Source organism: Aspergillus welwitschiae (assembly GCF_003344945.1).
Source record: "Aspergillus welwitschiae strain CBS 139.54b unplaced genomic scaffold BDQ94scaffold_12, whole genome shotgun sequence".
Taxonomy (NCBI): Eukaryota; Fungi; Ascomycota; class Eurotiomycetes; order Eurotiales; family Aspergillaceae; genus Aspergillus; species Aspergillus welwitschiae.
In genome coordinates this window covers 576,194-598,581 of record NW_020798706.1, presented here as the reverse complement: position 1 = coordinate 598,581, position 22,388 = coordinate 576,194, and the positions used below count along the sequence as shown (strand labels likewise).

The 22,388-nt window shown below is 51.2% G+C and overlaps 7 protein-coding genes across 7 annotated transcripts; 5 read left to right on the top strand and 2 right to left on the bottom strand.

The window, feature by feature from the left end:
• Positions 1–3,588: 3,588 nt before the first annotated feature.
• Positions 3,589–5,615, top strand: BDQ94DRAFT_169470 (C2H2-type zinc finger protein; the record flags this gene model as incomplete). The annotated part of the gene is made up of 2 exons (XM_026771301.1): positions 3,589–5,394; positions 5,451–5,615. 2 exons carry the CDS (start codon positions 3,589–3,591, stop codon positions 5,613–5,615), a joined length of 1,971 nt encoding a protein of 656 aa, XP_026627564.1.
• A 1,227-nt stretch (positions 5,616–6,842) lies between these two features.
• BDQ94DRAFT_141696 (uncharacterized protein) lies at positions 6,843–7,973 on the top strand. The gene is made up of 3 exons (XM_026765878.1): positions 6,843–7,183; positions 7,249–7,349; positions 7,432–7,973. Exons 1-3 carry the CDS (start codon positions 7,072–7,074, stop codon positions 7,600–7,602), a joined length of 384 nt encoding a protein of 127 aa, XP_026627563.1. The 5' UTR covers positions 6,843–7,071; the 3' UTR covers positions 7,603–7,973.
• Positions 7,974–8,438: 465 nt separating this feature from the next.
• On the top strand, positions 8,439–10,300 carry BDQ94DRAFT_20584 (DNA replication factor Cdt1 C-terminal domain-containing protein). Its single transcript, XM_026775223.1, has one exon. The coding sequence runs from the start codon at positions 8,660–8,662 to the stop codon at positions 10,136–10,138; it is 1,479 nt and encodes a 492-aa protein (XP_026627562.1). The 5' UTR covers positions 8,439–8,659; the 3' UTR covers positions 10,139–10,300.
• A 261-nt stretch (positions 10,301–10,561) lies between these two features.
• BDQ94DRAFT_158922 (muts domain V-domain-containing protein) lies at positions 10,562–16,782 on the top strand (the record flags this gene model as incomplete). The annotated part of the gene is made up of 8 exons (XM_026769014.1): positions 10,562–10,585; positions 10,657–13,469; positions 13,882–13,954; positions 14,394–14,537; positions 14,600–15,734; positions 15,910–16,251; positions 16,304–16,389; positions 16,438–16,782. 8 exons carry the CDS (start codon positions 10,562–10,564, stop codon positions 16,780–16,782), a joined length of 4,962 nt encoding a protein of 1,653 aa, XP_026627561.1.
• A 464-nt stretch (positions 16,783–17,246) lies between these two features.
• BDQ94DRAFT_169465 (uncharacterized protein) lies at positions 17,247–17,664 on the bottom strand (the record flags this gene model as incomplete). Its single annotated transcript, XM_026771300.1, has 4 exons — positions 17,247–17,339; positions 17,398–17,468; positions 17,524–17,561; positions 17,624–17,664. The coding sequence occupies 4 exons, from the start codon at positions 17,662–17,664 to the stop codon at positions 17,247–17,249; spliced, it is 243 nt and encodes an 80-aa protein (XP_026627560.1).
• Positions 17,665–17,945: 281 nt separating this feature from the next.
• Positions 17,946–20,504, top strand: BDQ94DRAFT_141688 (exosome nuclease subunit RRP6). The gene has a single exon (XM_026765877.1). It carries the CDS (start codon positions 18,008–18,010, stop codon positions 20,354–20,356), a length of 2,349 nt encoding a protein of 782 aa, XP_026627559.1. The 5' UTR covers positions 17,946–18,007; the 3' UTR covers positions 20,357–20,504.
• Positions 20,505–21,557, bottom strand: BDQ94DRAFT_141687 (putative membrane protein). The gene is made up of 4 exons (XM_026765876.1): positions 21,351–21,557; positions 21,041–21,257; positions 20,834–20,967; positions 20,505–20,744 (listed from the first exon to the last, which is right to left on the bottom strand). Exons 1-4 carry the CDS (start codon positions 21,535–21,537, stop codon positions 20,659–20,661), a joined length of 624 nt encoding a protein of 207 aa, XP_026627558.1. The 5' UTR covers positions 21,538–21,557; the 3' UTR covers positions 20,505–20,658.
• Positions 21,558–22,388: the final 831 nt, after the last annotated feature.

Below are 22,388 nucleotides of genomic sequence, written 5' to 3'. Positions count from 1 at the left end.
GCGTTCGGCCCGGAGAATTCTACCTCAACTGCAGGTGTGGAAGCCCCGGAACCCATTGTGCGACATTCCGTTCGTATTCCATGCTGAATCCTGCTTGCTGTCTTTGGGCCGTTTAATAATCCGGTCAGGCGTTGGCCGGCTTACGCAGTCGTCGCACCCTGTGCCTCCCCTCTCCTGCAGCATTGCAGCCTAGATCTCACAATATACCGCCCACTCTGACAGAAGGGTGGATCTTCATGTACCTTTAATCCGTTTAATCTATACGGTGTCTAGTCAGTCAGTCAGTCAGTGTGTCTCTAGGCAGTTAGTCACTTTCCCCGTTTCATTTTCTTCCTTCTTCCCCTCTCGAACCCCCGGACTGGCCGGTAACGCCGCTCTGTGCCACGCCACGAGACATGGCACACTCTACACCGCGACATTTGGCTCAGGCCTTCTTTTCCTCCAAACTCACGGACGGAAGTCTGGATGGTGGACAGACCAAAGGCAAAGAGAGTAGATCTGGGCTGGGGTTCTTGTCACCGGTCAAACTTACCAGACAAAGGGGCGAGGGAGCATTGAGTGGTTAACGTCACCGCGAGTCGCCGCCCGTGGTCCATCCGCGGAGGATTTCTGGTCAGCACCTGGACGCAGCCGGGCAAGAACGATTCATGATTCATCAAACAGTAATCCGTCCAGTTGACGGGCAGCCCTGGCACCGGGAAAAAGTAGCCGATCGATCCCCTCCCTCTGCGGTGCCCCACTGGCCGCAGTGCCTGGTGCCTCACCATCTCTTGGACGGGCCTCCTCCGTTTTATGAACTGTCCAAGAAGGACCCTTGATCCAGACGACCATGGCACTGTTCCAGACAGACCTGGGCCGAGAACTTCTTTTGGGGCCAGTTTAGCCAGCCTTACCGAGAAACATCACGAAAGAAGCCCATTCACCCGGATTGGAATTGGATTTGGGTTCTCGAAAATGTTCAAACCCTTGGAAGGGGCCCTCGCAGCCAGCCCATCTTGTGCCCGCCTCCTACTCTGGCGATTGCTAAGCGCTGGGTTCCTGATACGGGGTTCATACCGGCGCGTACGAGCGGTAATGATTCGGTGTGTCCATCCTCTCATTTCTGTCTCCCTGGGATACCTCCAATCTCGCGATATCGCGGTATCAGGTACATTGTCTCGTAGATAGACTCATATCTTTTCCCCTTTTCCTCGTATGTATAGTCTGTCTGGAGGGGACAAGTCCGGGAGTGCCGACCGATGACCACTCGATGAAACAGAATCCTACAGTCAACTTCCCATCGCTCAGGCAAATCCAAGGCTCCAACCGTCGGCGAGACTGGCTCATGAATTCATCCAACTGGAGCATCTCCACCGGTCTTGCGATCGATGATTCGTGTCCATCGGTCCGGACCAAGTCGTCAGTACCTGGGGCTAAAAGAGTTTACCTATCAACCTTCAGTCTCAACCCCCCGGTGAGTTCATTATTCGCCCGAACTCAATAGAGGACAAATCCGCATCGTCACCGTCATGTTGATCAAACTGTAAACTTAGGCGCTATCCGTTCCTCTCTCCCACGATCGTACGTAGCATCGCGGCGGTGACTGGCCAAGTCGCCGCTCTCTATCTAAGTACCCTGTACCCCCGACCGAAGGTACTCAGCCTTGTAGTCTTGAATCGATGGTGGTTTTTTTGTAGGGTAAATTTGTCTGGGTACCCAAAGGGGGGAAAAGACAAGAAAGAAAAATTAAGTAAAATAAGGATTCTTACTCTTTCTGGATAAGTTTTCTACTTTATACTTACTCTTACCACTACCACTACCGCTACCACTATCTACCACCACTACTTACTACTTAGTAGTAACTCTTACTCTCTCCACCGGTTTTCCCCCCTCCTCTTGACGCTTGTTTCGTCTCTTTCTTGACCTTCTCCCTCTCTCCCTCCCTCTCTCTCCTCACCTACTCTTTCTTCTCGTCCTACTATCATCTACAATCAAACTATCTTCTCATTACTCACTACACTACTCTTCTTCTTTTCATCCTTCCCTGTCTGTGCCCCTCGTTTCGCCGCCCGCTGCCGAATCGACCGTTGTTTCCGATCAGCCTCCAGCTGCTTCTCCATCTCCTGAAGTGTTTCTGCTGGGGTCCTGACGCCCGGCACTATCGTCGTCACCATTCACCTGTTTGGGGTGGTGGGTTGCCGTCATCTTCACCCTGGTTACAGGCTACACTCTACTTGTATGGACTCTCGCCCTTCCCTTCCCTCCAATCTAAAGTTTGGGATCCATCAGCCTCCTCTTCTTCCTTTCTTGTTGTTCTTTTCCTGCGCCTACTTACTTTACTTTCCCGTCTCACCCTCTGACCATCATCCTTCTTCCCTTTCCATTCTTCCCATCTTTCTTTTTCCAGCCTTTCCAACACACCACCCCCCCTCCCCCCTCCCCTCATCCTTCCCATCCATCACCGCCCCTCGTGGCCCTGGTGCCTGTACATCATCTCTTACTAGTGCCCAGCCTAGCTTGGACCTGGTTGGTTTTGTCCCTATACTATTTATATGATTCATACAATTTTTGATTTTTTTGGGCAATCCATATCACATTTTAGTTTCTGATTTTGGTTGTTTTTCTTTCTTTCTATTTTCATCCTGTTCTATTTTCATTTGACTTCTCCGTTTATTGTTTCCGTTGTGCATGCCTGGTTTCTCCCCGGACGATCCGTAAACCAGGGGCCCGATCGGTTCGCGATACACCTATTTTTATTGCCATTAGTTCAGGTCTTGGCTGGGTCGGTGTCCTGACTGTCATACCCACAACCAGGACTCGACGTCGGCGGGAAACTCGATTGAGTCCGCCAAATCTCTCCAAACAACCACCGCTGACCACCACCACCACCAACTACCACGTCCTCATCCTCCGCCGTCGCCGCCGCCTCTTTTACTATTAGTGATCACCGACTCACCTCCCTCCCTTCTCCGTCATCCTATCCTTCTGCCCGTCTAGTCCACCAGTCTTATCTGTCGGTCGATCAACCAGCTGTCCCTACCTCCTCTCGGCCAGGTCGATCTGTGAGCGATGCGTCCTCACACCTAATGGTCGTGCCCTTCCATCTATCGTGTACAACCTGGCTACCCTTGCTTCGCCATCATCGTCGGGCATTCGGCTAAACAAGTCATCGCCATTTGTCTCTAACATTCCTCAATTTTCAACCCCTCGCTCGGATTTCGAAACACCTTGAGTTACCTCCCCTCCTTCGTAAGTTTTCCAAAAATCGTTTTTTTTTCTCCCCCCTCCTCGTTCGCCTGGTCCCAGAAACCAAAACGATCCCCCTCACTACTCCCTTGCTGGTAATGTTTACGCCTTCATTTTGAGGTGGTAAATTTTATTCATAACGGAAATTATGTTTAAACACGATGGTTCATTTGCTTACATTGCTGCGCACATTTGTCCAGTAGTCAGCATCGTGCGATCGACACCGCGTTTTTGACATTTTGAAACCTCCATCTTTCGCCCTTGAAACGGCTCGAGCTCGCATCCCGTCGATCGCTCGCCTGTCGGTTTTCGGAACAGTACATAGACTACTCGGTGGAGTAGAGGGTTGCCCTCGCTGTCAATATGTCTTCATTCTTACCTGTGAATAATATTTCATCGCCGCCGGACCGCGTCATGGAGGAGGCGACAACATCTTCCACACCACGCCCTCATGCCAAGCCCAGCGCGGCGCCCCAAGATACGACATCGTCCATGATCGCCGCCCATGACGAGAGCACGCCTCGGAATATAAATAGCATCGAAGACTCACATCACCATGCCGATTCCCAGGGGAGTGCATCGCTGACCTCAGACGATGCCGTACACGGTGAGTCGGACGAAGGATCTGAACATGAGGCGGAAAACAAGGGTGGCGCTCCACCTTCGAAGAAGAAGAAGGGTCAGCGATTCTATTGCACAGACTTCCCACCCTGTAACCTGAGTTTTACACGGAGTGAACATCTCGCTCGACATATCCGCAAACATACCGGGGAACGTCCCTTTCAGTGTCACTGTTCACGTCGCTTTTCCCGCCTCGACAATTTGCGACAGCATGCTCAGACGGTGCACGTCAACGAAGAAATCCCTGGAGACTCTCTTGCAGCCACTGGAACACGGTTCCAGCGTCAGATTCGGACAGACCGTGTACGACCCCAGGGTCGAGCTAGAGCAGGAACCGCGGGCAGTCAGGGAACCCATAGTCGAGGTCACAGTCGAAACCTTTCTGCCTCGAGTATTACCTCAACTGCGTCCACCTTCAGTCAGCCCCAGGAGCTTCGTCGCCGACCTCCACCCTTGATGATGGCGAATGATAGGGCGCGTCTGATGGAGCCGATGGATGCTCCTAGCACGCCACCAGCCCGCGGAATACCTGGCCCAGCAGCCGGCGGATCTCCCTACACGCCGTCTCACCACATCTTCTCAGCGGGCGGCAATGGCAGCCCGCACGTGGCTTCCCCCATCTCTACTGCATCACAGGCCTCGGGCTTCTGGGAAGGCAAAACTGCCGCCCGCCGTCTCTCCGTGCCTACGGGTGCGAACCCATTCGCGTCGCAGCACGTCAATGCCTACCCACCGAACTACGTTCCAACGCAAGCGTATGCTCCCCATGGAGGCGTCTACGCGAGCCCTGTTAGCTCGTCATACTCAATCTCCCGCGACGAAACAAGTCACGGCGCTACCGATGCTGATCTCAGGAGAAGGACCTGGCATCCTTCAACCTGGTCCACGGTCCCTCGGCCTGCTACGAGCGGCCTTAGCAACTACCAGACTCCAGAAGTTTTTAAGCCATCTTTTGGCGCCAATGGATCCGCAGAGCAGCCACCGCGGCTGCCAGGAATTGAGAGCTTTGATAAGGTAGTGGCTCAAAGACCCTTGACCCCGCCCGTTCGGCGGTCGAGTCCGATGCAAATCGACAACCCTAACAAGCCTCCTCCAAATTATAACCTTGCTGGGGGTTACAACTACACACAGCCGGCCAAACGACCGGCACCGCCAATCTCGGGCCCTGGCCACCGACGGGGTCATGTCTCTTGGGACATGTCATTGCACACGAACCTTACTGGCCTGCACATCAGAGACAAGCCTCCACAGCGGGACGCATCGAACTGGAGCCAGCAGACCATTGCAGAGATTCACAATGTGGGATCTCGCCCCTCGTCTTCGTACCAGCCACAGTTCCACGAGTACCGAGGACATGGGCATGCTCCCTCCTACAGCAATGCTACCTCGAGCTCCCAGGCGACGCGAACTTCGCCCGAGGACTCCAGTAGCAGCGAAGGGGTACACACTCCTTCAACTGCGTCCCTTGAATACCATCCCGCCATTGTGCACAACAATGGATACGTGGAGCCGCACCACCCCCCGTTTTCATCCGATACTTCTCATGCAGTACGCACCCGTTACCCGGAGTATCGCTGAGGGCCAAATCACTGATTGAACTGCAGGCCTGTCCCCCGCTTCCCCCACAGACCGATAGCTATCACGGCAAACATGATCCACGGTCCGAATTCCTGCCCCATACCGCCCGAGAGCCTGGAATGGGCCGGCTGGAGGCACTGGTTGCCGTTGCCACGAGTGAGAACAAAAGCGCAGCGAAGCTGTTCCTGTGAAGAAGTCTTGGTGTGAGCATGTTGTTGGGATGTCCTCTGCGTGCAGGGGGCAGAGTGGTTTCAATTCCGAAGTCGATCGTTCTCGGTTTTCCCGCCATTTCCTCTTTTGTTTCGAGCCGGAGTTGTATAGTACGGGGCGCCCGGTCTTTTTCCTTCTGGGGGATCCTCTACATTTTCTTTGTTCTTGATATAACTGCGGATTGCTAGATACTTAGCCTCTCGTTACTCGGAGCTGCACACCACCGCTCGGCTGCGGGAATCTTTATGATGTGATGACTGACGAATAATGCATCAGTGGGTTGGATCGATATATGGGCTTCTCTGACAATTGCTGTGTCTTCGTTCGGGTGTTTTCTTTTTCTTTGTCTGTTGGTTTTTCTTTTTCTTTTCTTTTTGTCCGGTTGCATGTTCTGGCGTTCCTCACCTCCGGTCTGCTGTCCATAGTGCATGAAGATACCCCCCGGCCTTGATCTCGAGCTCAGCTACGAGGTTATGGAAGGAGTCTCCTACTCTGGTCGTGGTGTGGCTTCGATTGTGTGTTCGGCTTCTGTCTATATTTTTCCATTGTGCTCCATTTATGGTGTCCGAGTGTGGCCCTCTGTGTATTTCATTATATGTGTCTATTTTCTGCAACAGTGGGGATTCAATTAGCAAACAGCTGCGGGTAAAGTGATAAATGTCAGAGATCCAATGCCTTCATTTCCAGTGTAATCTGAGTATAGAGCATAGTTGTTTGTAGCCCACCGTAACTGGTTCAGCAAGGAGCAGATAACTACAACCCCATCATGACGTGTTCGATTCACACCCGCCCACTTCCCCAGCAACATTTACCCCGTGTCCTTCCTTAGTACTGTCTCAAGAAGCAAGAAGAGCTGGGTCATGGAAGCCGTTGGACCCGATGACCTTGCAGTGACGTAGTGGCGGTCCCGCAGCCGATCCTCGCCGCGTACTCCGGCCGCAGCAGCATAGCTTCCGTAGCTACTCTCCATCTGCACCTGCAAACACAGTTAACATTTTCCCTACTACATAGACAATATATGCGGGAAGTAGTAAAAAATACATACCCCTAGATTAGAAACAATAGCCTAGATTAGCTGATTCGCACAAGCAAATACACTCTGTAATCCGTAAGGATAACAAAAAAAAAGCCGCCTGTACCACCTGAGGAGAGGAGAAGAGGACCGAAGCCGGACCACTTCCAAAGACGTCATACCCTGTGACACTGCCTAGCCACTCAATTACTTCTCTGCCCAGCTACAACCAAAGTTCATTTTCCAACTTCACTTCACCATCTACAATCTATAAGTACCTGTTCTGTCCCTCTTGTACCGGATTCATTCAAGTTGCAAGCATTCGAATTGTCTATATCCGAAGAAAGTGATCAATACATACCATCCACACATACAAAACCAACAACAACAACTACTACTACTACTACTACTATCTCATCCTCGCCATGTCGAAGAACCCTACCGCCCTCTACCTCGGCATTGCTGCCCTCGGCGCCGGTGGCTACTACATGTACCGCGCTGGAGGCGATCCCAAGGTTGCTAAGGAGGAGATGAGGCGTATGCTACTCCCTTTCTTTTTCGTTGTCTTATGTTGATGTTTGTTGGCTAATGTCTATGTGTAGATGACGCCCACCTCGCCCGTCTCAAGGCACCCACAGGCGATCAAGCCGAAAAGGCAGGTGAAAAGGCAGCGTATGAGACACGGTTGAATGTTGATGAGGCGGTATGTTAAGCCCTTACTTTCTTTTTCACTGTTCATTTCAGGGTATGAGTCAATGCTAATGATATCTTGGTGATGGTGATAGATCGACACCGCCAGCAAAGACGCCAAAGACAGCATGAACCGTCTGGAGAAGATTGGTCGCGACACGACGGCCGAGTTGCGCTCAGGCGCCGAGAAGTTGGAGGGTAAGGTGGAGGAGAAGGCGGCTGAGGCGAAGGGGACGGTGTCGGGTTGGTTTGGGGGGAAGAAATAATCTATCCCTGAAATAATTTATATGATTGATGACGAGGAGGAAGTACCTGGGTAAGGGTAGGGAGGTGGATTGAAAATGGAGCTTAGCTGGGCTGGGCTTTATGATGCTCTTTAACACGCATCTTTTTTTTTTTTTATAATTATTATGATGATAAGAATGACGAGTGTCTTGTCTGGTCTTGTGTGGGGTGTGTTTATGTACCTATCTAACCTAACTCACCTTTGGGGTTGACGCTGATTGTCATAACCGGTGTTAATGAATGATGCATTTGTCTATCCTTCTTTCTGTCTGTCTGGATATTGTTGTCTGTATGTGTTGGGACGTGTGGTTTAGTGGGAATAGTTACGTAGTGTGTTGAGGTAGAGTTTAACGGACCCAGTAAGGTTAGATATGGAGTGACTGACTAGTCTAATCCCTACTAGCTATCTGTCTAGAACTAAAGTATGAAAATAGTGGAGAGGGAGCAATGTTCTAGAGCATACTTCCGTCAATCTGCAGCAGTAACAGTGCGGGGGGGTTACGGTATGCTGCATTCCGAAGCTGATTATTGCTCTAGTGATGGGGGAGCAGCATCTACATACGTACATTCGTTCATCCATTCATTCATCTGTAGACAAGGAAGCATGGCTACTATTGAGAAAACAACAAATCCCCCCAAGTGAACGAGTGAATGATATAATTCTCTGCTGCATTCATCAAAAGTCAATGTATCATGACCCCAACTCAAAACTAATATTACCCCATCCGGACAGCTCGGATACGCTAAATGACAGAAGACGCGACTTGATCGCGTCGCGCGCGATCTCCACCTAAAATCCACGCTACCCGCTGTTACCCATCCATCCAGCCCATCCCTTAAGAAAAAAGAATAATCATTCCCCGTTTTAGTGGATTTTCTCTAACACTCATTATCTTCTTCTTCCCCAGACTTCCCATACATACACTACCACTTCTATCCTATCTTATCTACAGGGTTTAATTCTTTAATAATTACTCTATGATACGCCAATAGGATTCCTATCCCTTAATTTCCTCATTTTAATCCTCGGAAACCGCGATGCCGCGCACCTATTCCACAAGACAGGCAGCCCGGGGGCTGCAACAGCAGCAGCAACCGGGGATCCAGAACTTCGCAAGAGCGACCAAGCCGGGCGTTGTAGCTCCTTCCTCCTTATCGGATATTAAGAAGCCCTCTACGACAACCACAACGATAGATGTCCCGGCCACGCCTTCCAAGAAACGCAAACTGGTCGAGCTCGAGAATGTCGACTGTCGAGGTCCCCAGGGACCGGAAAGCACGGATGCAGTCACGCCTTCCAAGACTCTTCGATTGGGCGAATTGACCCTGAATACGCCTAGAAGTGGTCATTATGCACGGTCACCGGTGTCAGTGAGGAGGAGCGGCTCGGCTGCTACTGCCGTTACTGAGCAGCCGCCGGGTACCCCCTCGAAGCGCGCAGGTACTAGGAAGACAACAAAAAAGCCGGCTCCTGTGAATCGTCGTGCAGCATCTGTGGAGGACTTTGTAAACCTGCATGCGGCATTTCTGAAAGCTGTTGCGCTGCATGCTATGCACAATGGTGTTACTGCCCCTGCCGACCTGAGAGAACTGCTCCCTACCATTGAACGACTCTGGAAGAAGCGGAAGGTGGTAGTCAAGGATATTCAACGACTTGTTTGGGTTCTGGATCAGGAGCCATCATCGACGGCGTTTCCCGGATATCGGATCGCGAATTATGGACTGGGAAGGGTGTGCTTGGAGCGAATTGTACGGGAGGGTGAGGAGCGGACGAGCGAGAATGAATTGCAAGAACGATTCGAGCAGAGTGTGGACCTTCTCTGGGAGAAAGCATTGGATGCGGTGGACGGAGACGAGTCGAGGGTGGATTTCGTCAACACGCTGGGCGTCGCGATGATCCATGAGTCGTTGACGCCGTTTACCGCGTTCCGGAAGGGACAGCAGCGGTTGCAGGACTTGAAGGGTGGAGTTATTCGGTTGAAGACGGAGAAGTTACGTGCGGATGGGAAGGATGATGCGCCAGAGAAACCGATCGATGCGGCAAGTACGCGCCGGAAGGGGCTACTGGAGCGCATTAAGGATAAGCAGCTGCGGCAGGCGAAGCTGCCACCCCCGCCGTCGAAGCAGGAGTTGTTGAGGAGGGCAGCTGCGGAGCGCGTGGAGGAGGTTGCGGGAGTTTTGGCACTGCTTAGACCTGCTGGGTATGTTGGGACCGGGGCGAAGGCTGTGATGGCTGCGCAGCGGACTCCATTTCGGATGGAGATGATTGCGCAGAATGTCCAGGACTCGGCGCGGAGTCCGATTTCCCAGCAGGAGGTGGAAATTTGTTTGGAAATTCTGGCCCGGGAGGATGTTGCTGGGGAGTGGGTGACACTCGTCACGGTGAATCAGATGAAGTCTGTGGTTCTCAAATCATGTGCGGATGTCCAGCCCAAGGAGATAGGAGCTAAGGTGGCCCAGTTGAAGCTTGGGTGGGAAGGGTCTGAGGCGCAGAAGACAATTGTCTCTGCCGCTTGATTGATTTACGTTGGATACCGATGTGTCTTTCGTTTGGATGGATGTTCTTTTTGATACCTCATCCGGGTGGCCTGGTATGCCTCCGGCATTATGATTGCATTGTCAGCGGTATGTAGCATTAGCATATGTATGTAATGATAGTATAAAAACAAACATTAAGACTATGACTCTGTGCCTTTCAACATCCAATACTAAGCCTATCCCACTCAGTAATCCATCCTAATGTTTCTACCTCAGGCAGCAGATCCCTTAATTAACCCGGCGCGCGGACGCGTATGCACGTGACCGCGTTTCCCGCAGCGCGTCGGCAGCCATACCTATCAACTATCAACTATCCGCAGCTCAGCTTTGAGCCTATCCACTCCAACGACCGACAAGCAGGCGCACAAGTCTCTTTCCTCGTTGGAGATAGACTATAGCACTATGTCATCTCGACCAGATCTCAAGGTAAGCTCTACCTGTTTTAGGAACTTAAAAAGAGAAAAATCGGCTAACATTAAACTAATTACACTGTCTAGGTGGACGACGAAGTCGGCTTCATCCGCTTCTATCGCTCCATTTCCTCCTCCTCTGACAACGACAACAACAACAATGAGACCATTCGAGTTTTCGACCGCGGAGACTGGTACTCCGCCCACGGTGCCGAAGCCGAATTCATCGCCCGCACCGTCTACAAAACCACCTCTGTGATCCGCAATCTGGGCCGCAGCGACACAGGCGGCCTGCCCTCCGTGACGATGAGCGTGACTGTATTCCGCAATTTCTTACGCGAGGCGCTATTCCGACTCAATCGGCGAGTGGAGATCTGGGGCTCTGCGAGCGGGCGCGGCGGACAGTGGAAGCTCATTAAGCAGGCGAGTCCGGGGAACTTGCAGGATGTGGAAGAAGAATTGGGAAGTGTAGGTGGGCTGAATATTGAGGCCGGAGCGCCGATCATTCTGGCTGTTAAGATTTCTGCAAAGGCCGGGGAGGCGAGGAGTGTGGGGGTTTGTTTTGCGGATGCGAGTGTAAGGGAGTTGGGTGTGAGTGAGTTCTTGGATAATGATGTTTATTCGAATCTGGAGTCGCTGGTCATTCAGCTGGGGGTGAAGGAGTGTCTTGTGCAGATGGATGCGGGGAGGAAGGATGTGGAGTTGGGGAAGGTGAGGAATATCATGGATAGTTGTGGGATTGCGGTGTCGGAGAGGCACAGTGGTGATTTCGGGGTTAGGGATATCGAGCAGGACTTGACGAGGTTGTTGAGGGATGAGAGGTCTGCCGGGACGCTGCCTCAGACTGAGTTGAAGTTGGCGATGGGATCCGCGGCGGCGTTGATCAAGTATCTGGGTGTTATGACGGATCCGTCCAACTTCGGCCAGTATCGTCTCTATCAGCATGATCTGTCGCAGTTCATGAAGCTGGATTCGTCGGCGCTGAGGGCGTTGAATCTCATGCCGGGTCCGCGGGACGGATCTAAGTCGATGAGTTTGTTTGGGTTGCTGAATCATTGTAAGACGCCGGTGGGCAGCAGGCTACTGGCGCAGTGGTTGAAGCAGCCGCTAATGGATAAAGCTGAGATTGAGAAGAGACAGCAGCTGGTGGAGTCGTTTGTGATGGACACGGAACTTCGGCAGACTATGCAGGAGGAGCATTTGCGCTCGATCCCGGATTTGTATCGCTTGGCGAAGCGGTTTCAGAGGAAGCAGGCGACACTGGAGGATGTCGTGCGTGTTTATCAGGTTGCCATTCGCCTGCCAGGCTTTGTTGCATCGCTGGAGAATGTGATGGATGAACAGTATCAGACGCCTCTGGAAGCGGAGTATACGTCCAAGCTGCGCAGCCATTCCGATAACCTGGCAAAGCTGGAGGAGATGGTTGAGACGACGGTGGACTTGGATGCATTGGAGAACCACGAGTTCATTATTAAGCCGGAGTTTGATGAGAGCTTGCGCATCATTCGCAAGAAGCTGGATAAGCTGCGTCACGACATGGACTCGGAACACCGTCGTGTGGGCCGGGATCTGGACCAAGAAGTTGACAAGAAGCTGTTCCTGGAGAATCATCGTGTGCATGGCTGGTGCTTCCGACTGACTCGCAACGAGGCGGGCTGTATTCGCAACAAAAGAGAGTACCAGGAGTGCTCAACCCAGAAGAACGGTGTCTACTTTACGACCTCGACAATGCAGGCGCTCCGTCGCGAGCACGACCAGCTGTCATCTAACTACAATCGCACTCAGTCTGGTTTGGTTAGCGAGGTTGTTGGTGTGGCTGCCTCCTACTGCCCTGTCCTCGAGCAGCTTGCTGGCGTTTTGGCTCACCTCGATGTCATTGTGAGCTTCGCGCATTGTGCCGTGCACGCCCCTACACCATATGTCCGTCCCAAGATTCACCCGCGTGGTACTGGAAACACGGTTCTGAAGGAGGCCCGGCATCCTTGTATGGAAATGCAGGATGACATCTCTTTTATCACCAACGACGTGTCGCTCATCCGTGATGAGTCTTCCTTCCTGATCATTACCGGTCCCAATATGGGTGGTAAATCGACCTACATCCGACAGATTGGCGTCATTGCGCTGATGGCCCAAACTGGATGCTTCGTGCCATGCTCCGAGGCGGAGCTGACTATTTTCGACTGCATTCTTGCTCGTGTTGGTGCGAGTGACTCGCAGCTCAAGGGTGTGTCGACTTTCATGGCTGAGATGCTTGAGACCTCCAACATCCTCAAGACCGCGACCTCGGAGTCATTGATCATCATCGATGAACTTGGTCGCGGAACAAGTACATACGATGGATTCGGCCTTGCATGGGCTATCTCAGAGCACATTGTCACTGAGATTCGCTGTTTCGGCCTGTTCGCAACCCACTTCCACGAATTGACGGCCCTGGCCGATCGTTACCCGAAGTCAGCCAAGAACCTACATGTAGTGGCTTTTATTGGTGATGGCACGGGCAATGAGGAGGACAGCAAAGACTCGAAGCGAGACCAGGTTACGTTGCTGTACCGTGTCGAACCGGGCATCTGCGACCAGTCCTTCGGTATTCACGTTGCTGAATTGGTCCGCTTTCCGGAGAAGGTAGTCAACATGGCGCGACAAAAGGCCGATGAGCTTGAGGACTTCACCTCCTCTGGGGCACAGGAAAAAGAGTCCATGTCACTTGACAAGTACTCCCAGGAAGAAGTTGAAGAGGGCAGTGCTCTACTCAAGGATATGTTGCTGAAATGGAAGGAAGCTATTGAGGCACCTGGCAAGGACCTGACGGTTGAAGAAAAGCGCCAGATCATGCGCGATCTTGTCAACAGTGATCCGAAGTTACAGGCGAACAAAGTGTTCCAGGGCATCAAAGCTTTGTAGTCATGGTATGGATTTGCTGCCATTCGGGTTTACAGCGGCTGGGAGTTCGGAATGGGGATTAATTGTATGTTTTCATGGGTCATGGGTATAGGTATAGAAATATTTTTTCTTGTTTAATTCAGTTCAAGGCGCAAAATAGAAAAGCATGCCTTAAATCTTCTTCATCTGATGTGTAGTAGCCTAGATGTATACCCAGTCACGTGGAACCGCGGAGATCTAGACGCCTCAGGGTTGCGGTCCGCATCTTCCCCATTGCCCACTCCGTGCCTTAAGACTTTCAGCTTGCCGGTCAATTCAGTAGCTTCCATTGTCTTTGATCTTCTCTTGTCGGACTCGCCAGCCTGTTTTGTGCGATCGTCACTCTTTTTCGGCAATTTCGCTTCCGCTTCCAGTCCTCTTCATTCCCCTCAGCAATGCGCGCAAACTGAAGCGACCACCCGCCGGACAGCTTGATTCATGCACCCCTTTTCCATCCTCACTCTCGGTATCTTCGTAGCGGGCTACATCACCGCGAGGTGGGATCTTGTTACTCGCCTGTACGAATTGGCCATATTTGCGTGGGATCACGGCGTTGTGGTATGCTTGTGTTCTGCTATCTGTTCCTACGCGCATTCGCGGTATCCGAACAACGGACGGACTAACTTCCTCACTCGACAACAGACACGGACAGCAAAGGGTTTCCTCCTTTTATCAGTATTTTTCTTCCTCCTCGTCCTTCCTATCAACCATATAGCTGCGACTGAGGGTGAATTGGTATGCTACTATCGCAGTGGCTGGCTGGCCGTGCTGTTGCGGAACGGCCAAACAGCTATGAGGTCCCGAACGAGGCTGATATTCTTGATTAGCACCCTCGATACGTGCACCTGGGCGTCTCCGCTCGCGAACAACTCCGCCGTCGAGGCTCCTTCTAAACGCGGTTGGAGGATGTCAACATGCTCATGAGCGATGGGTTGCTACGGGTATTTTGGCCATACGATCTTCCCCGATCATCGTCGCCAGGAGTAATTGTTGGGTGGCGGAATTCAGAGGTGGACTTTTTTGTTCTGACGGTCTTGGAAGATGTCGAGGTAATATCGGGTTATACTGCATTCATGCTTAGGGTGAGAGGCAGCTAACATTTAGCCAATAGCCCCGGAATGTCGACAATGCTTTGCGGGCGGGTATTCTCTTCCGCAATAGCCCCCATCCTATCGTGCGCATATTCGCTCTATGTGGACGCTCGGCTATGCATGTCCTAGGATCAACAAACTCGCCAGATCCGCCAACGGCCTTCAATCCGTCACATCTTTATGTTACTACGAGTTCGTCGGGCAAGGTTCCTCGGATTTTCTGTCCGCCGGAAACAAACCTGTCTGTCCAGGTTATCATGTTTCATCGGCCCCATCCGACTAGGATGGAGTACATGTCTCTGGAGCCAATCTCTCTAGCATTGGGCGACAAGGTGTTTGGCTCAGATAAGTCAGATGCTGTGTCTAATAAGATCGATACCGAAGAGGAGTCGGACAAGGCTCAGGCTGGAATGCTGGTGGAGAAGTTGAAGCTTCACACGGTAGTCAAACATGTCCCGTCGTCTAAAGAACAGGCACTTCCCCTCATCATCAACCAGGTCAACTGCGCGTATGAGATGGGGAAGCTTATGGAGAAGAATAGCCATCTGGTGGGCATCCGTGTCAAGAGAAGCATGAGTGTGGGTGAGCGGGTTGTAGAATCTGCTACTACGCTATGGGATCTCTTCGTTCTCGGCGTTTCCTATGTCTTCTGGCAGTGGATATGGCCTGTAATTACCCGCATATTCATTGTTGGGCTTGTTTTCCATCGCACGATTGCAGAGATTGTCCTGCAGATTTCAGAATGGCGAGCTCGTCCTGATGCCGCTGCTCTTAAAGACATATCTGCGACAGCTCAGCAGGTGGATATTCGACTCCAACAGTTCTGTTATTGGCCAATACAATATGTGAAACTACGACAGAGGAAAGATAATTGGGAGAGTGTGACTACGAGTCATCCGGACTACATTCGCTTCTACAACAGCTTGTGGCTCGTCGCCAACGACGTGATTATTGGCATCGCATTGGGGTCATACATCATCGACAATGCCAACTGGGTGGCCTTTCAGATCAGTTTCATTTTGACAGGCTATACGGTGGAAGGGCTACAGGGTACTATTTCCTGGCTCATGGACTGGCCGGCTGGTCTTAAGCTCAACAATGAACTCGCCGCGTTCTTGGGTGACCTTTTCTTGTGGGTCATTGAAAACTGGGCAGGTAAGCTTTAGATTTCTAGGCACTCTAGTGTTTGATACGGGCTAACCGATAGAAGCTTGCATCGCCAACCTGCAACCCTACCTACCACACATCATTTACGTCGTCGGCTGTTCCAGTTTCGCCGGGGCAAGCATGCCAATTGCCCTGTTTTCCGACCTCATATCTATATTGACAGTGCATATCTACTCCTTCTACATCGCATCTGCACGGATCTTCAACTGGCAACTTACCATCATTATCTCTCTTTTCCATCTTTTCCGCGGCAAGAAGCGAAACGTGCTTCGCAACCGTATAGACTCATGCGATTACGATCTTGACCAACTACTTCTTGGAACCATCTTGTTCACCGTTCTCTTCTTCCTTCTACCCACTGTTATTGTCTTCTATCTCGCGTTTGCCAGCGCGCGGATGTTGATCATTTCGCTTAAGGCAGTGCTCGATACCTGCTTGGCCTTCTTGAACCACTTTCCACTTTTTGCACTGATGCTCAGAGTCAAGGACTCACGGAGACTGCCAGGTGTGTTACCTTCCCCTCCCACAAAAGGCTAGTTAGCTGATTGCATGCTCAGGTGGAATACGTTTCGAGCTTCGCGAAGAGCACGACAAGTCTTCGACAAGCAAGTCAAGCGTCAGTGTGCCTTATATACACCTTGAGGTTAGCAACCCTCTTCCCCGTTGAGCCATCAAGCGCTAATCTGGATAGTCTATCCCTCTTACCCTCCGTGCCATGTTCGACCAGTACTTCCAACTGGGTCATCGCCTACGGAAACATTACCTTTCCCCACAAGTCATCTTCTGCCTTGTGACCGGCCGCTTTGTGCCTCCTATACACCGTCGCAACCTATACGGCATGCAGTACAGCATGCTTCCTGCGCGCCGGGCGAGCATGACCGAAGTATGGTCAATGCTGACACAGCCTCGCAAGACTAGCAGTAGCAGCAGCAGCTCCTCATCTATGGTTGGAGGCATGGGTACTGCAGCAAACGGGATCCTGAAGGTTCCAGGTGCGTTTGGGCAGGGCGAATTGAGGAGGCGAGGGCACCGATAGTAATGAATCATGCCGCATTAGATTATAATCTAGTATATAATGTTGATATACGATATAGAGCAGTCGTGTTGCCAGACCAGGTGTAAAACAGTTGAATATATGCTTCGTATATAGTACATGTAGCTAGATACAGGAATGTTCGATGCCACAGTTAAAACTCCTGCCATGAGAGCAAAAGCGTCTAAAGAGATGCACCCAAAACGCCAAAATGACATATGATAATAATACAAAATGGACTCGTTCTCCAGTAAACTGTAAGTCCCAATATGAGAGTCTGACAGTATACAGAAATGAGATGAGATGAGTGCTTGCTCGGCGGAATTCATGGGCCTTGCTGCTGGCTGGCCCCATATCGCCGGAGAGGAGATGGCCATCATAACCAACATCTCTAATGCAAAGAATCGTCAAAAGAGGAGAAGCAGAGAAAGAAAGAGCGAACAGATAAAAGTCATGGATACAACGCATCAGCTTTTCCGCATGTATTCAGCTTCGCTGTCCTTCGTGCTCTTACGAGCATCATCGAGCATCGTGTCGATACCTCGTTCTTTCAGTGCGAGCTTTTAGACAAAATTAGCCAGGTAACTAGTTTGAGGGCCGCTTTGAATAGGGTCATACATTCAGACAAGCCCTGTACTTTTTGAAAAGCTCGTCGCAATCATTGGAAGCGGTGTTGCCACGGAGGTATTCTGCGGATCTCTGATGAGTTATACGCTTATCAAGGGTATGAAGTATGAGCCTTACTTTCGCTGTACCATTTCAGGAAGCATGTATCATACTTTCTAGTAAAAGTGTTAGTTGAGTATGAGATGTGTGTTGAGGTGTGCTGGTGGATGAGTCGTACTCTTTGATATCGTTACACTCGGGGGCGATTGACGCGGACATCTTGGATCGGGTTAATCGAACAATCCCTTCCACTGACAGACAAAGGAGCGAGATAGATGGATCTATTTTCTGTCTATGGATAGATTTTGATATCCTCGAGTGCATGTAAATGAAACCTGCTTCTCTGTTGAGATCATCTTCATGGCACCTTACGTAATCCATCTTCGAGATCACTCGTGATGATCACTAGTACTATTTAAGCAGGCGGTCAGTATCAGCCGGCGCGACGATTTTCTCCACCTCCGACTGCTTTTTTTTCTTATCCAGGAAAGACAAGTCCAGTTCCCATTGCTGCTGCTGCCAGAGTCCAACGGGTCCGTCTGTCTGGTCTCTGCTTCTCAACATGGATTCCACAGCGGATTTTGGCTCGTTACAGCAACGGGTGCAGTCGTCCCTGATGCAGGTGACGCGCACTGCCGGTCAACTTTCAGCCGAAGACCTCGATTTCCATCGCACCTCTAACGCAGAGGTTTCTGATTCCCTGGATGAGCAGAGCAACCGACTCTTGTCGCTCACTTCTTCTATTTTGAAAGCCGCCACCGCCGGAACCGATGTTTCTGCACCGACCTTGGACGACGAAGATTCCCTCGAAGATAATTGGCGCGGCGTCGTGGATGTCATCGATGCGCTATTGGAAAAGGCCGACGCATGCTTGGATGAATTCACCGGTGTTATTAAGAAATTGAGCCCGTCGCAACAGGATCAAGCTGCCGCTGCCGCTGCGAAGGCTTCGAAGAAGCAACCCGCCAAATTCCCGACCATTTACGACTACGGCCCGTCGAAGATCCCGAAGCCGCAATTGCTGTTCGAACGCAAGGCCGATAACACCGATACCGCGCCTTTCAAGCCTTTGCTTAAGACGAAGCCTCATGCCGTTGTTCCGCTGAAAGACTCGTTAAAGTTGTCCGATTCCGCTGTCGGATATGTCAACCCGTACGAGAAGGAGATTCGTGCCGCAAAGTTCCCCACTTCTTCCTACAGCGTGTCGCCGCCTGTGGATTATCAGCCGTGGGAGTCGACAAAGGCGACTTTTGTGGATACTCTGGAGGGAGTGAAGGAGATGTTGGAGGAACTTAAGGCCGCGAAGGAGATCGCGATTGATTTGGAGCATCACGATGTGCACTCGTATCAGGGTCTTGTCTCCTTGATGCAGATCAGCACTCGGGATAAGGATTGGGTTGTTGATACGCTTAAGCCGTGGAGGGAGGAGCTGCAAGTTCTTAACGAAGTGTTCACGGATCCCAACATCTTGAAGGTGCTTCACGGTTCCTCGATGGATATTATCTGGCTTCAGCGCGACTTGGGGCTGTACGTCGTTGGCATGTTCGATACATACCATGCTGCTTGCGCGTTGAACTACCCCAAGCGCAGTTTGAAGTTCCTGCTGCAGAAGTTTGTCAACTTCGAAGCCGATAAACGTTACCAGATGGCCGACTGGCGCATTCGACCGATCCCGGAAGGCATGTTCGATTACGCTCGTTCGGATACTCACTACCTTCTTCACATCTACGACCACATTCGCAACGAACTTGTCGAAAACTCCCTCCCCGACAACAACCTTATCGACTACGTCCTGGAGCAGTCTAAGAAGGAAGCTCTGCAAGTATATGAGCGTCCTGTTTACGATGCTGCTACTGGTCAAGGACCGGGTGGTTGGTACGACCTCCTTTCTCGCAATTCGGTCGTGGTCAACAGGGAACAGTTTGCCGTATTCAAAGCAGTACATCAGTGGCGTGACGAGGTTGCTAGAGAGGAAGACGAGGGCGTGCAGTGCGTGTTCCCGAAACACGTTCTCTTCAGGGTTGCTCACACTATGCCGCTCGACTTGGGCACCCTGTTCCGGACATTGTCGCCTGTGACACCAATTGTCCAAAACCGCGCTGTAGACCTTCTGGAAGTCATCAAGAAGGCTAAGGATGAGGGCGCTGATGGCCCTGAATGGCGTGATGTCTACGTCAAGCCAACCAGGGGTACACCGGCCGCGCCGGCGACACAGCCAGTCGATGTCCCGTCCCCGACCCCAGCAGACGAGGCCAATCTCCCCACTGTATCTCGCTACGAGGTCTCCCAATTCTGGGGTTCCGTGTTGGAGTCACAAGAACCTCCCACGGTCCCTGCATACTCCGCCGTTGCTTCAGCCGAAGCTCTCCGTCTCTCCCTCCCCCTTCCGCCTATGCCTAAAACCGTCTCCGAAGCCCGCGAAAAGCTCGCACCCGCTCAACCTCAAACCCCGAAACCCGCTACCTCTGCACCCGCCGCCAAGGAAGAGAAGAAAGAGGACGAGAACAAGTACTTCACCGTCAAGGAAATGGGTGGACCACGTAAGCGCAAGGCCGCCCCCGCAGAGACGGCCGAGCAATCTCAGTCCGCCTCATCGGAATTCGACACCACTGACGCCAGTTCCTCGTTGGACACTGAAGATAAGCCGTCCAAGAAGCAGCGCCGCAAGGAGAAGAAGGACAAGTCCGCAGCACAACCCGAGACAGCTGCCAAGGAGGACGGAGAAGAGGAGGAAGAGGAGGCTCCCTTCAACTACGAGTCCGCTGCCTCTGTGTTCAATGCCAACCCCAAGGCTACTTCGGGACTCCCGTCCAGGCGTCGTTATAACCCCTATGCAAAGGTGCTCGATGCCCCGTCGGGAGTGCGGAAGCAGAAACGCGAGACTGCCGGAAAGGCGTTTACGTTCCGGTGATTTGTTGGGTGTGTATGATGCAAGGGAGTGTTGTTTCTTGGTCAGAGGAATGGTGCGCAAAAGCATGGGCATGGACATAGTGTTTGTAAATGCATAGCGATACCCGGTTTTAAATCTAACTTCAAATCAATTCAATTTTGTCTAGTCCAGTCCGTTCCAGTCTTGTAGTATCGGTCAATACTAGTTATCAGTAACGTAGCTCAGCTCACCATATCACCAGCCACAACCACATCCACCCTCTGCAGTATTAGTATATAACTAACCAACCACTTCCTGCATCCACTAACCAACCCACCAACCACTTACTTCTTCTCCTTCCTCTCCTTCTTACCACCAGCCAAAGTCTTCTTCCTCTGCTTAACCATATACGAATACATCATGGGCGAACCTAGAACACAAACACACGCATTAACAAACCACAACTCCATACCATCTACACATCAATGTCAATAGGAGTAAGGGGAAAAAAAAACTCACCAGGTCCGTAAAGAAACAAAAAGAAAATGAAAAGCGCCTGAACAGGAATGCTGTTCGTAACGCGCAGCGCCTGGAACATGAGCCACCATTCGCTTCCGATGCCAACGGGGTAGAGGATTAGGAAGAGGGAGTATCTAGAGGGAATTAATTCAAACTCTTGTCTATACGAATGAAGGAAGAATAAATAGCGATAGGGACGGTACATACCTCAACCACCTCAACAAGCTCGGCACAGGAGCACCTGCACTCAAGACTGCGAAATAAGAATACCGGATTGCATCTGCGAATGACCATGCAAGCAGCATGTACTTGTATGCTGGGGAGGGACTGGTGGTCTCTGGGTAGGCGTAATTGATGGCCCAGACTTGGACGCTGCGGGCGAAGATTTGGGTGAATGTTGTGAAGATGGGGGAGCGGGTGAGGCCTTTTCTCGGTCAGTAATTCGTGTTTGTTATTGTTGGGGGTGGAATTGGGATACTGTAGGGATTTAGGTATTGGGGGATGGGACTTGACTTGCCTAGACTCGCATGAAGGATCTCAAGAATAGCAATAGTTTGGGTCCATCTTGTCCAGGGTTCGAGAGTAGCGTAGGTCGTTTGGGGGGATTGGAAGGGGGAGACGACGATAGAGGAGAATATGTATAGCCAGAGAAGGGCGTTGATGCTGTTGTATGTTACTAGATAGATTGTTCTTAGGGGGGACATTTTGTTGGATATTGATATTTGGGTGGATGGTGGTGATGGGAATTGCGGTGCGAAGAAACGGAGGAAATACAACTCCGTTAAGGTGGAAATTTGCATGTGATTGCGGCTGAAATCATAGCTGCGGGTAATGAGGAACTATCGAAATTTTTCCATCTTCGCTGGTGATGTCGTATGTGTGAATTATTCTTGGGTTTATATTGACATGTCTATCTCATCATTGTTGGATTTGGATTTAAGCTTATCGGAGACAAATTAGGGTTCATGCAGGAATGCGCAGGGGTTCGTACAGCCCGGTGGGTGAATGGGCGCTGTTCGGGGAGAATCATAGCCATTCAGGTGTCTTGGGTCCACTTTCGGGACAGAATAATGTTTCAGTAGAGTTGAATGATATGTTGTTTGCTACTGTAAATTGGTCGTGCTTTGCCTTCTAGTTAGGAGTCACCTGACTGAGTGATATTGACTGATGTTGCAACGCTGGTGTTGCTTCTTCAATGCCTGTAAGAGACATGCACCAGTTTTTCTGTTGGTGTAGAACCATTCATGACAGGTGCAAAAGCTGTCAGAAAGCGAGCCCCTCATTGGCTTTCGGTCATTGTCATTCCTGAAGGACCGCTCAGGGCGAATTTTACTCCTATATCAACATCTGGCTGTTTCCGATGCAATCACTCAACGCTACTCCAAAAGTATAGGTACATTCCGCTTCTCTCGGGAAGCAAGAAGATCAATACATAGGAATTACTGTCTCAAAAGTCGCCATAATGGAGATTTCCTTCGCATGTCCTCGACTAAAGCATGCTGTTACTCCGTGAGACCTCCCTCGAACTACTATAAGTAGAGGCAAGTAAGCATAG